At 38.7% G+C, this 13,976-nt stretch overlaps 1 protein-coding gene across 4 annotated transcripts in view; it reads left to right on the top strand.

Moving 5' to 3' along the window:
- Nucleotides 1-13,976, top strand: part of GOLGA4 (golgin A4) — a 71,834-nt gene that overhangs the window by 18,669 nt on the left and 39,189 nt on the right. For 3 of the 4 annotated variants that reach the window (XM_040591101.1, XM_040591100.1, XM_040591099.1), the window contains exons 3-7: nucleotides 1,068-1,166; nucleotides 5,677-5,742; nucleotides 6,884-7,198; nucleotides 9,196-9,243; nucleotides 9,676-9,732. In XM_040591101.1, coding sequence (XP_040447035.1) covers nucleotides 1,068-1,166; nucleotides 5,677-5,742; nucleotides 6,884-7,198; nucleotides 9,196-9,243; nucleotides 9,676-9,732 — 585 coding nt within the window. The remainder of the gene's footprint in view (nucleotides 1-1,067; nucleotides 1,167-5,676; nucleotides 5,743-6,883; nucleotides 7,199-9,195; nucleotides 9,244-9,675; nucleotides 9,733-13,976) is intronic. The other variant, XM_040591102.1, reaches the window with a different exon arrangement.

The following is a 13,976-nucleotide window of genomic DNA, read 5'->3' as shown; positions in this document are numbered from 1 at the left end:
CTGAACATGAAGCACTTAATACATTTTCTAAAGGAATTTTGTGGACACAAATTGTAAGTCAGGTAGCATTCCAGATCTTACACATGAAAATATTTTTTTCTCTCTCAATTTGTATTTATGTATTAATCTGCTGGAGTCAATTTAACAGTCATACAAAAAAAATCAACCTCTAACTTACTCTGTAATAGATTTGATTCCTAAAATTACTGTTTAATAACTCAAAATACAATTGTGAAATAATGAGAGAGAAACATACTGTGTTTTGGCTCAGTGAGCAGACAGCATAGTTCCGCAATCTCAGGCTATAAGAAAGTTGAACCTTGAACTTTAGTGTGAGTAGTAAAATCATGAGAGGAATATCTTGAGAAATCTTTTACAGCATCCTAACAGCATTAGATTGCATTATATTACACGTATATATCCAGTCTGAATTCAAATTCCAGTCTCTTTATCTTCATGTTTTTCCTCTCTAAGAATTCAAATCTCTTTGATACTGACTTGATAAAATTGTTAATTTAACTTGTAGTGTTTTTACAAAATGGTCTGCTAGTAGTTGGAAAAAATTAGTAAGGAGGATTTTTTTTTAAATGTAGTTAGAGCTCTACTGAAGAAGAGCACTGGAAGATAAATAGTCAAAGCATGCAATTTATATTGTTTATAATGGAAATACTGATAGAATTTGCAGAATAATGAGTTTTTCATGCGTAACAGAGCAAAGAAGGCTCAGTGGTATTTGAACATGAGTCATCCACAGAAGTTTAAAAAAAAAAGTACAATATTCATGCCTGAAATGTCTTTATTTTTGGCTAAACTAGGATCATTTTTTTTTTTTAGTTGTGTGTTTCTTTACTTCTAAATAATGAAAACAGTGTTTTGGCTGTTCTAAAATGACCTAATGCATATTTTCTGGTTATGTCCTGCCTTTATCAATATCTGTTGTCTTGTAAACTGCTGCATTGTTTTATGATGTTTTTAATGGTGTGGGAAAATTGAGTAAAATTGTGCAACGTTCTTTACCTTATTACTTGATTTATTTTCATTTTCCTGCTTTTTACATTGAATGACAGCTGCTAGCCGGGATGATAGCAGAACCTGCTTTTCTCTCTGAGTATACTATCTTTGCTTTGGATCCCACCAAACAACCTAAGCCACAGAGTGACGGTGTGGTGAGTCCTCCCACCCCTCTTAGTGATGCCTTTAGCAGGGGGAGGCGAGTACTGTACTAGAAGGCAAACCTAGTGTTGCTTGTGGCTTGTTCTCACAAAGGCATCTATCTTAACTACCCTGTTGCTAACCCTGCACTAAATTTCACGGAGGTAGTACCTGATAGCTCCTGGCTGGTGTGCTGTATGATGTGAATTTATTGTAACATAAAAAAATTAACATGTTTTCTGTTACACAGGTAACCATAGTCTATACAACTTTTAAATAATTGTTGCACAAGTTGTGTGTGTTTGTTGCATAGAATTCATTAATGCCATTGAAAGTCTTCCTCTTCATTTCTATGTATGTCTGTATGTATTTAAAGATAAATGGATGTGATAAACGTTGATATAGTTTTTGTCTAAAAATTGTATTCTTTTTGCTGTGTACAGTGAAAAACTCAAAATGTCATTTACTTCTAATGGTAGCAGGAAACATTTATCTCACATAGACACTGAAATTCAGCTACTTCTACTCGGTAACCTGGCAGCGATTATTGTGGGAATAAATAGTCCTTTTTTAATAGTTTTTATTTTAAGTATGTATTTCTTTGCCTGGAAATATGTTTATAGTATGGTAAGTAGAGAAGCTCAGTGAGAAGAAGACAAGGAGTGGAGGAAAAGCTGCTGGCATAGGGAGGAAAGCAGCCTTCTGGCTTCTAATGGACACACATACAAAGCTGTGTTCTGCTCAATGTTGTTACAGGGCTGGGATGGCGTCTTTCACATGCTTTGGAGGCCTGGCATTCCTGAGTGCATATTGATTCAAAACAGTGTCTTTTGCAGCCCCAGCTCATCCTCATATGTCATAATTACTTTGCTTTTCCAGTTTAGCAGGTACTTTTTTGCCGCTCATGAAGCGGGTGACAGTGACAAGTCAGTGAGAGCTGTAACAGGATAGAATTTTGATAAGCAGATGGACATAGCACAACACAGCATGTTGTGGGGGACTTGTCTCTCTCAAGCTAACCAAGATTGGACTGAAACAGTGATTAAAAAGGTGATCTGTGGAAGGTCTTCATTTGTTATAAAGGGTTATGCTTGTTTAGAGCATGCCCTTAGAGCACATACTCTTTACTAGCTCAGTCGTGGTGTTCCCAAGATTGAGCTTTTTGATGGAGAGCAAACAGGACATTCAGACTGTGCTGAAATCTTTAGTTTTGAAATAGGTACTAGATTCGGGCCCCCCCGCCCCCCCCCAGGTATTTTGACCATATATTCCAGGTCTAGTGATTACTACTAAAAGTTTCACTGCAGATTTAATTAAGCTTTTCTACCCTTACAGCAGTAAACAGTTGTGGGCTGTTTGTCACTACACTACAGAATATCCCTAGTACAGTTGCATTTTGAAAAACGTATTTCTGTGAATGCTCAAGTGTTGCCTTTATGTTATCTTTTAGTACATACTTTAGTGGCAGGAATCACTGACTTGCATATTTATATACAAGACTGCATACATAGCAAATAATTATAATGTAAGAATTATCATTAGTGTGTTGCCGGTGTGTATTAATACTACATTACCAGTAAAACTGATGATGTTCTCTGAACTTTTTGAAAGCTCTAGAGCTGTACTTTCACAGTAAGATCTGTGGGGGAGAAAATGATGTAGATGTTCATAGGGAAGAGGAGGGCCCGTTATATACAAATATGTATTAAAAAAACCCAATTATATACATTTGGGAAAACTAGATAAGCTAAAGATGCAGGGGAGGAAAGGTTTCATCAACACACACAAGTGCATATTCTGCTAAAACAGACCAGTATTTTAACTGTGTGTGTGCAAGAGGTGTGATCCAAGAGCAAGCATCATAAAGAACTGTCTGTAATTGTGGAATTTTTAGCATAGATGAAGTTAGTGTAAACTCTTTACCAAGTAACCTGCATGTTTTATGTCACATGAAGAAACAGCTCAAATATTATTGGAGCGTTTTTTTAAAGGAAAATTCAAAGAAAGTGAGTGAAGAAAATGTGTACTAAGCTCTCCTTGCTCCATCATTTTGGAATACCTCAGAAAGAGGGAGAACAGTAAAATGTTTTGAAATGCAGATATTAAGTTTTCACACTTTACAGCTCTTTAGGCTTACGAATATATTTATACCATTGAGAATTATTTTATATTTCAGAAATAGGGACGTAAGGAAGCACAAGTGTCACTAGAACACCCTGATCTGCTCCAGTTAAACTTGAGTTCATCTTAATAACAAAAAGCATCCTTTTTATTAGAGATTGTAAGTGTAGCTCTCTTTGGATACAGATATAGTTGCCTATGTTTTATAAGTTCATGGAGAAAAGAAAGACTTCTGCTGGTCTCCAAAATCTGTGACATCACCCTTTTTAAGACTTTCAAAACACCAGCCTGTGCTCTGTGATCCTGGTTTTTCTGAAACATCTCTGAAGGCTTATGAAAAGCAAGGGCTTTTAAGCTCTTCAAAGACATGAATCTGTACTTACATATAGCAACTTCCGTTCATGCTTACCTTTCACTGTGTGGACACCAGAATATGACCCTTTGCCCTAGAGCACAGTGACTTAGAATTGCAGTGGCTAGATACCTGTGGTGTTTCAGTTTTTATATAAAAGATAGCCAGTGTATCCCTTTTATGGTTAGTATCAATAGAAAATCTAATCCCAAATATAGGTTCTACTTCTTTTCACACAGATTGAATAGAAAGATGTCAGTAAAATTAATAGGAAAATCTTAAAAGTGGCGACATCAGTTATAGTTTTGAAATGACATTTTTTGAGGATTCTCAGAAAACAGCATCCATGGTTTTTATATTCATGAACACCTTATGAGATTTAATAATTACTTAATCTTGTGGTTTAAAATAGATCTTAAATATTCAATTATTCTTATGAATTAGATGTACAGACTGTCCATAGTTTCTTTTAATTCTTGTTATGGCTATCAGAATATTTGATTTTTGAAAGAAGCGGTTGTAGTTGGTTTGTAATTCTTGGTAAAGTATTTGTCTTCCGCTGTTGTCGGTCCAGTACGAGCATAGTAGATGCTTTGTAAACGATAAAGCAGAAGATAAATCTTTTATTTGGATTACCCTTATTATTAACTTTCCAGTTAGGGGACGAAGAAGATCAGGTAATGGAGCCAACAATGAAATGTAAGAGTGCTTTAGTTTAAAACTCAGTAGGAGCCGTTAATCCAGTAAGAGTCAGTGCACTGTGACAGGACAGTGCTCTGAAGCAGAATGCCCGTTTTGTTGAAGCCAGGTGAAGCGCAATTTCCAAATCCAAACAGATTTCCTGTATGGCTGGTATTGCTCATTTAGCTTTGTCTGAATCAGGGTGTCTGCTCATTTCTCTGGCTTCCTTAACTGTCTGGATTTCTCTTCTGTGGTGGTTTCTAAGTTTGCTTCACAGCAAACCTGTCTGAAGCCCTTTTACACCAAATCATTCCTTTTCCACATTTAGCATTTGTGTATACTTACCTGGGTGTTCACACAGAGTAGAAGCTGTGGGTGTGATCATGTAGCAGATACACCCCTGGAAGATTACGATTGATATTTTAGTTGTATATACACCTTAGATTTTACAGCTTGCCTATAACTATCAGGGTACATCTTGATTAAAAATTAAGTTACACTGCTTTTAGCTGATTTCTGCATATTTTGTTTGATATGTCTCAGTGATTTGCTTCTCTTGGAAAAAATTCATATCCAAGATGGTTTCTGGCATGTTTTGCTACTTAGTTTGACCTGGTTTAAACACCAGAAAACCATCAAGATTTGTACAGATGGGAAAAGCAGAATAGACAGACTAGCAACAGAAAAGTCTGACCGCTGAGGGGGAGAAAAAAAGAAAAAGAAAAAAAAGAAAACCCCTGAAAAACCAACCCCCAAACTATCGTTTTCTGTTGTGTTGGTTTTGTTGCTTTGAGTGGAGGATTTTTTGCCTTTTTTTTTTCTTTTCTTTTTTTGGGAGCGCAGAGTATGAGTGAACTTTTGCACAGGTTGTTTTTTCTCAAAGTCTAATTTTCTTCCTGTGCTTGTTTGGAATCTTAAACAGCCTGTCACCAGCACTTTTTTCCAGGTGGTTTCCACATACCACCACCACCTGCCCCCCTGTGTGTTTCCACTGTTACTCACGTTGGCTGTAAACAACACTGGTCATCAATTAGGTTTTTCCTGCTATCATTTTGTCTTTTTGGTGTTTCTTTGATTTGTGCATAAATGTTACATAAATAATCATTATGAATAATGTAATTGGAGATGTCAGCATTTGCAGATGTCTCATACTAATCCATGCACACATAGCCGCTTTGTAGTTCTGTATACTGCAGCAATCTGTTTTGAATTTAACAAACTAGCTTGTTTGCATGAAGACATCTTAATAAACATTCAGCAGAAAGTACTAAAAACACAGGCAAGGAAAAAGCACAAATGCTATTTGTAGGAATTGGTGAATTTCAGACCTTGTAGTCTATTTCTTCTAACAGTTGTTTTTCCTCCTGTAGAACTTGAGTAAACAACCGCTCCCCAGATCCACAGAAAACTATGGCAGTGGACCTGCCTCCCCACAGGTATGGCATGGATGTGAGGGGGGTGTTTCCTCCTTCACTGCCACATTGTCTTTGTGTTATGTTACCTTAAGTGCCCAGTATGTATCTTCGTGCTGGAGTAGGGGTGACAAGTACTTGCCCATCAGAATACTAGGCTGTTTTGTTTGCGTCTGATCTCATGAGCTGGTATTAGGCATTGTCACTGATGCGCAGAGCGTTTTTTTGTAGAGCCAGGTTAGCAGTACTGCAGGCTGCCTGTGTTGAGGACAGCCAGCACGAGGTGCAGGACATTAATCTCACTTTCAAAAGTAGAGAGCATATTGCATAGCTAGAAAGCTGATTTCTAGCTGAAGGTAAAGAACTGGTAGGCTTAAAAAAAATTTAGTGACATTCTTTAATACGTCTCAGAAAAAGTTTAGCTTGCTGAGTGGGATTAGCAGTGTGTCCCAACAGTTGATTGTGGGGGCAACATCATGCAGTGATGCTTTCAGATCGTTCTGTAGCACCAGTACTATTTGGTACCATAACACAGAACCTTTTGTTGTAGAACAGCATAAATGCTTTAGCTGCATAAATCAATAATAGCATTTTTTAAATGTTTTTTATATATATATATATATATGTATAATAGTAAAAATCAAAAAGTCATTTCAAATAAAATAAAAACTAGAAAAGGACCGTTTAAGACAGCATGCTAGCACTATCATACAAGGTCTTTACAATAAAGTTGTTCTCTTAATCATAGGAAAATATCTTTGTGTCTTTGAGATAAATGCAGTCTTCTGTTCAATGCATCAAGAAGTGAGTCACAATATTTATTTTTTTTAGATTTGGGACAACAGTAAATGCAACTTTATTGTAGTTATATCTTTTTCACTTTTTAAAGGGCTTACACATAAATACATTGGTTTAGAAGTTTAAACCAGAGCTGTAGTTCATTGGATTTGGTTGCTGTCTGAAATTGCCCACATCTGGTAGTTGCATGCTTCATTTTTCTGCACAAGGAGGTGATTCTTCTAAGGGAGTGGTCGCTGTTTGGTGTCAGGCATGTGTCTGGCAGTGGCTTTTCCTTTGCCCAGGTCAGGTCTGTTTCCTGGACTTTGGTGTGTCTTGTCTGCCTGAAAGCAGTGCAGAAGTAATTACTTGCTTTGTATTTTTGCAGCTAAGTGACACTCAGTCTTTCACCCAGAGGCTTCAGCTCCGAGTTCCCTCCATGGAGTCTTTGTTTCGAAGCCCAGTAAAAGAGTCCCTGTTCCGCTCTTCTTCTAAGGAGTCCCTGGTACGAACTTCCTCAAGAGACTCATTGAATCGACTGGACTTGGATGCAGCTGGTCCCACCTTTGATCCACCATCAGACATTGAAAGTGAAACAGAAGAGCCGCCGGGCAATGTGGACAGCCTCAGCAAAGAGCAGTTGCTGCAGCGACTGCGCAGAATGGAGCGCAGTTTGGGCAACTATAGGGGAAAATACTCAGAGGTAGGCAACGTTGTGACTCACTTGCCTGGGCAGAGAGGGGAAAAAGATGGGGCTAACAGATACAGCAGTAGTGGATAATCTTTTTGTTTTCCTGTCTGGAGCAAATGGATCAACTTCTAGCTAACATGGACGTTAAATTATTATTGTAAGTCTAGTTATTTTTGGCCTAGATGGGTCAGATGTTCTTCTGGTAATAAAACTTGGAAATCCGTTTCTTCTCTTGATTATAAAAATTGTCATATTATCAGCAATAGAAATTAATTAGTGGTTACTCACAGCAAGTAGGCCTATGAAGGTTTCCGCTGAGAGCAGCGGCAAGCATAGCTTGTACTTGCATGGCAGCAAATTCTCTTCTGAAACTTGGACTTGAAATGCACAATGTATATTCCATGCATGAGTGATAGGCAAGTGTTTTGGTTTTAATAAGTTCTATTCCCCATAATTTCCAGATATTCCCTGGAAGGAATTCAGTCAAGGACTGTTTCTTTGCTATTTTAGTGAAAACCAATGATACAAGTAGTTTTGCCACTATTTTCCAAACGGTTGAGAAAGGTGAAGCTTTCCAAGTGGTGGTGTTGCATTTGTTTACTTATAAGTTTGTGTCTGTGTTGTATTTAAAACTGGATATTTGCACTGTTTTTTACAGTTCTTTAAATGTTTGTCGCCCTTCAATACAAAAATTCCTGTGCAGACTTTTGGCTCTTAGTGTCAAAGTCCCTGGAATCTAAAATATCTATACAGCAATTACAGTACTCGGCATGTGCCTGAAAAAACAGGTGTCTTCCATTAATTCATTAATTGTTGCCTCCCATTGATTTTTCATTCTTTTCCAGCAAGCATAATAAGATAGTTCTTTAAAAAAGTGTATGTAAAATGTCTTGCTAAAATGAAAACTCTTCAGGTTGTGAGTTTGTTTTGGTGAGGTTTTTGTTGTTTGGAGTGTTTTTTTAGTGTAGTCTGTCCAGCAAGTCTTAATTTTCTCTGTCAAAAAGGCCTCACACTACTTTTTTGAGTTTCTTCTGTTGCAAAGAATTACTCTTTTGGAACCTGGAAGAAATTAGTCTAAATATATGATTAGTATTTGAGATGTAATTTTTTTTCCTCAATTAAAGTAGGATACAAAGTTAGCATATCAAAAATATGGTAAGGGAAACTATCCATTGTAGTTTTAGGTTTTTAAGTGCAAAGTAAGTATGACCTTGACATTAAAAGTAATTTTGAATTCTGAAAAATCCTTATTTATTTTAAATAAGAATTTGAAGATCTCTTTTGACTTAAAGAGTTCTGGTTTGGACATTTTAAATTCGTTTTCAAATTATGAAAAATTAAAGGAAACCAGAATATTCTAGTTCCAAGTGCCATTATGCTACTTTAGCTTTGGACAGCTTAGGCAATTGTGATCAAATTTTTAATTAAACTAAATTGTGTAGTTACTCATGAAGTCCTTCTGTCAGCTTACAATGAGAAATATTGTCCACTTCCAGTCTGTCTTTGTTGTCTGGGTATATGCAAAGCACATGGGATGAGAACTTTCAGTATTATGCAGACCCTTTTTGGCTAGATTTGTAAATTTATTTTTTAGTTTTGTCTCATTGTAAGACTAATTTTACTTACGCTCTCTGGGACACGTACCCTTACAAATGCACATCCCTGTGGGTAGCTGTCTGGGATGTAACTTTCTGATACAGTCGAGTTTTGACTGCGTGTATTGAAGCATGGCTGTTCTTAGAGGTCTTTTCAGTGAAGGAAAAACTGCATGAATGCTGAGTAACCTCACTGTTTTGTCACGTAAGCTTTGGGTTTTTAACATGTTGGAGATATTTTATAAATGGAAAAAGGAAACATTGAGAAAATGAGAAAATGTAAGTACATTTCTGTCAGCTTTCTCAAGCGAAGTGAAGAGTTTGAAAATGCAGATAGTGCTACAGCTAAGCAAATTATTTTGATAGCTATAAGCAGATGCATTATCATCATTGTACCTGATTTCTGTATTTTAGCTAGTGTCTGCTTACCAAGTTATCCAGCGGGAGAAGAAGAAGCTACAGGTAAGCATTAATTTTAATCCTCTTTTACCTGAAGGCTTTTCTGAATCTTAAAATGTGTAGTACAGATACAGATTTAATTTTCAGTGCACTCTGTGTGTGGTTACACAGTATGTTGCGTACGTATGTGTGTGTGCATGTATAACAAAAAAATCTGGGCTGCAGTTTCTAAGGAAGCCAAGATAACATTAGTTTGTCAAAATAACTGTGAAACGCTTGTACTCCAGCCTTTGTTATTGCATCAGCTGAGTTCAGGGGATAGATTACCAACCCACAGTTGGCGTTTTATGGTAACACTTACACATCAAGCTTGGCTTGAAAGAGAAGTATAAAGCTTTAATGCTTCTTCTGAAATACAATTCAGTTTATTTATAATTATTTATATATAAAGTTACATTTAATAAACCTGATGTTTATTCTTCCTTTTTTTTTAAGGGCATTCTGAGTCAAAGTCAGGATAAAGCACTTCGCAGGATCGGAGAACTAAGAGAGGTAGTTCTCTTTATTCATTGAATATTTACTTTATGCCACATATACATAGGATCTTTTTCTGCCTAGTTTTTGATTATTTTTTTTTGTTCACTTTACAGAATATTTGATACCACATAGCAAGGGGTTTTATTGCTTGTTTTCATTTTTTTATCTGGGGTTATTTCTCTGGCTTCTTTCCTATTCAGCAGCTTATTGTCATACTCTTCAGACAGAGCAGCCCATCATACCAACTGCAGTGCTTTTCTATTCATTGTGAAATTGGTAGAAATGTGTGTGGTTCTTGCAGTGTTGTTTGGCCCAGCAGTAGACACCTCTGTGCAATTTGTTTCTCTTCTAGTATTGAGAAATAATGATGTTGGGCAAAAGCAAGTAATAGGAACTTTTAAGTAAAGATTTTAAGGAGTATCAGTAACAAAATTTAGGATAATTTTTTTTAAAAATACTCATCCTGATCTCAGTTATAAGTTTTACATTGGTTTTATGGATTTGTAGTATAGTTTGATTTCAATCATAAGATGAGGTAGGTTGTGTTATGATTATTGTCTCCTTAGGTTATAGTGAAATTAAAAGAAGAAGCTTTAATGTATTTGGTATTGATAATAAATACGTTGGTCTTAATTAAAAGACATGTACAAATTATTGGGTGGAGGAAATTAAAAGGGTGAGTTCACAAAAGCCACATTGTCAAACCTCGGTGAGGCAGAATGTGAAGCTGAAGCCTTTTTACTGCCCCGAGAGCCAGTGCAGCATGGGGTTGAGAGAGGGGCGCGAGGGTCTCTCTGCTCATGCTCTTCCTTTGCTTGGGAGCTGGGTCCCAGCTCATTCAAAGCCATGGGCTTGCTCTGTGGCTGTGCTCCTGGTTAGCAGCAGTGCTGGCACGGAGGTTGCAAGAGCCATCAGACCAGGGGAGGTCCCACCTTTGCCTGAGGGCAGACTAGCTGCAGGCAGTTGGGTGTCCTGCCTGCAGACGGGCCAGTGTCTGTCCCTTGAGGGCAAGGGACAGGGACTGTGAGCATCCAGCTGTGGATGCACCCAGGGCTTATGCTGGCTCCCAGGGGCTGGCCCTGTGCCACTGCTTGAGCAGCCAGTCATTTCGAAGGAGGTCACCGGCAAATTGCGGGGCATTCTTCAGCCATGTGGGGTGTAATGCAGGTCATCAGGCTGGGAGTCATGTGTCCCATGGGGATAGCATTTCGGTTCAGATGTATACTGCTTCTGCCCCAGCAGCTGTGAACAGTGGGCAGCATGCAGGGTGTGCTGTGCTCATCTGAGCTGAAGCCAGTGCCTGGGCTGTTGCTCTGTCGCGAGCTAAACTGTCAGCCCGTAGTGCGGAGGACACTCAGCATTACTGACAGAAGTAGTTTGCTACTGTTGGGGTTTTTTTTCCAGTTCACTACAAGGTTAAGTGAAAGAATCTCTTTCTGTGTTAAGGCATGTATCTACATGCCTTAGTAGGTTTAGTTTTCTATCTTACTGGTATTTGGTAAAGTTTGTAAAGCATATATATATGAGTTAAAGCTTTTGATTATGAAAAAGGGTTGGATGTGTGCATACTTGTTTTTCACTTCTGTCATATTCCTGATTCATATAGATATGTTATATATATTTCAGATTTTATAGATATATATATTTATAAAATTATTTGGCATAAAATTTAATTTCATTCTTATAAATCTTGTAGATTTAAAGATCCCTTAAATCTAACGCTGAACTTTTTTCTTATTAATTTAAAACCTTCAGAAAGTGTTTTTTGGGTCTTTTGGAAGACCAGGTGTTACGTGGTGTTAGGTAAACCAGACTTAAAAGAAAAATTACAAATAAAATGGTATGTTTCCTTTGTGGAAGCTAAAATGCTACTAGTTAGGTCATTCATTAATGTAAGAATTTATCAGAAATTAGTTTTAAAAATCTTCATCATACAGTCCATTTCCCCCTTAAATACATTGAATCAGGTAAGTTTCTTCTGACAGGGCCATGCAAGAATAAACTTAAGTCTCCTTTGAGGCCAAGTTGACGGTGTGAAATAGTCCCTGAAATTCAGCCTGTCTTTTGCTTACCTTAGTTTTCTCCTTTTAAGAGTAATTCCTCAACAGCAGTCTTCAAACAGTCTTCAGTGTTGTTAAAACAAGGATCAGAGGGGACTTTGGGATCCGAAGAGGACTATTTCTGTGTTGATTTCAGTAAATCTCTTTGCTGCTTGTTCTTGCACTGAGCTGTGTTGCTTTGCTTGGAAGTTTTTGTTTCTAAAGCTCAGAAGCACAAGGCAGAAGTGTGACCAGTAGCTCTAGAGAACCTCTGGCTATGCAGGGTTAAAAAGAGGATAATAGTTACTTGGGAAGACAGAGGAATGGTTTTCCCAGTGTCCTCCTTCCAGCACTGTCCTGTCTGTGCATGGCTGGGCAGGCTCAGCTCCCACAGCTGCGGTTCTCACGGCTGGTATCAGGCTCAGCTACGGCAGCCGGGATTCACTCTTTTAGGTAAGGGGCAGACAGCAAGACAGCAGAGAAGCAAGAGTCAGAGATGAAGAAAAGCAGTGCAGGAATTGTCCAGTGCCATGTGTTTTGTCTCTTGTTGCTTTTTAATCCTTTCTATCATCTTTTGCCTAGCTAACAGAACCCGTGTTTATGGGTGTTACTTGTTTTTATACAAGGGATCTTTGCAGAGTAAATGGTCATAGAAGCATTAGCTTTGTGGGTTAAATCACTGGGGAAATATATATGATGAAGTAAATATATAAATAAAAAAAAAAAAAACAAATTAAAAAAAGCAAGCAAGTTTGGGCAGTGCATGCATGAAATGTATGTGGTTCTGATTCTCTCGATAAACAGTTAGGTTTGAATTAAGTATATTTATTTTCTATTAGAACAAAAATTATTTAAAGAAATCAAGATACTTAAACTTTAAAAGCGTAGGAAGTAAATAAAAGAAACCTCCCTAACGCAGTATTTTATAAGATTATATAGATCTGACTGCTTCGCTTAGGCAAACATTTACAAGTTTCTGAAGATGTTCAGCCAAATGAATCTAAGTAAGTAGCAAGTTGTAGTGGGTTTGCACAGCAAGGTTTTGGTAGCTGGAGGGCTGTGGCTTCTGTGAGAAAATGCCAGAAGCTTCCCCCATGTCTAACAGAGCCAGTGCCAGCCGGCTCCAAGATGGACCTGCTGGTGGCCAGGTCGGAGCTAATTGGTGACGGTGGTAGCACCTTTGGGATAACATATTTAAGAGGCGGGGAGGAAATCTGCTGGAAAAAAACCTGCAGTGGAAGAGAGAGGTGAGAATATGTGAGAGCAGCAACTCTGCAGCCCCCCAGGTCAGTGCAGGAGGAGGCAGGAGGCACTCCAGGCACTGGAGCAGGGATTCCCCTGCAGGCCATGGTGAGCCAGGCTGTCCCCCTCAGCCCATGGAGCCTGCAGGGGAGCAGATCCCCACCTGCAGCCCGGGAAGGACCCCACGTTGGAGAAGGGGAATGCCTGAAGGAGGCTGTCACCTGAGGGACGCCCATGCTGGAGCAGGTTTGCTGGCAGGCTTGTGACCCTGTAGGGGACCCATGCTGGAGCAGGCGCCTGAAGGACTGCACCCCATGGAAGGGACCCACACTGGAGCAGTGTGTGACAAACTGCAGCCCATGGGAAGGACTGACATTGGAGAAGTTCATGGAGAACTGTCTCCTGTGGGAGGGACCCCGTGCTGGAGCAGTGAAAGAGTGAGAGGAGGAAGGAATGGCAGAAACAATGTGTGATGGAGTGACTGTAACCCCCATTCCCTCGTCCCCTTGCGGGGAGGAGGTAGAGAAATGGGGAATTAAGTTAAGCCCAGGAAGAAGGGAGGGGTGGGGGGAAGGTGTTTTTCTTTATTTGAATGGTAATAAATAAAACTAGTTTTCCCCGAGTAGAGTCTGTTTTGCCCGTGACAGTAATCACTGAGTGATCTCCCTGTCCTTATGTTGACTCATGAGCCTTTCTTTGTATTTTCTCTCCCGTCTAGTTGAGGAGGGGAATGATAGGGCCGCTTCGGTGGGCACCTGGCATCCAGCCAGGGTCAAATCACCACCCAAGTGAAGCCACATAGTGGAGTTCCTTGATATTCTCTGGCTTTTCCATTTTAAAATGTTCGTGCAACAAAAAAAGCCAACTTTCTGCTCTTATAAATGGCATTTCTCATGTTAGAATGCTAACCTGGTGAATGAGTGTAAAAGAAAGGTACATTTCTGCTATTTATGTTGACTTAATCTGGTGGCTAAATGA

The sequence above is a fragment of the Falco naumanni genome, chromosome 4 (assembly GCF_017639655.2).
Source record: "Falco naumanni isolate bFalNau1 chromosome 4, bFalNau1.pat, whole genome shotgun sequence".
Taxonomy (NCBI): Eukaryota; Metazoa; Chordata; class Aves; order Falconiformes; family Falconidae; genus Falco; species Falco naumanni.
Note: the sequence above shows the minus strand (reverse complement) of the source record. Positions and strands in the feature narration are given on the sequence as shown.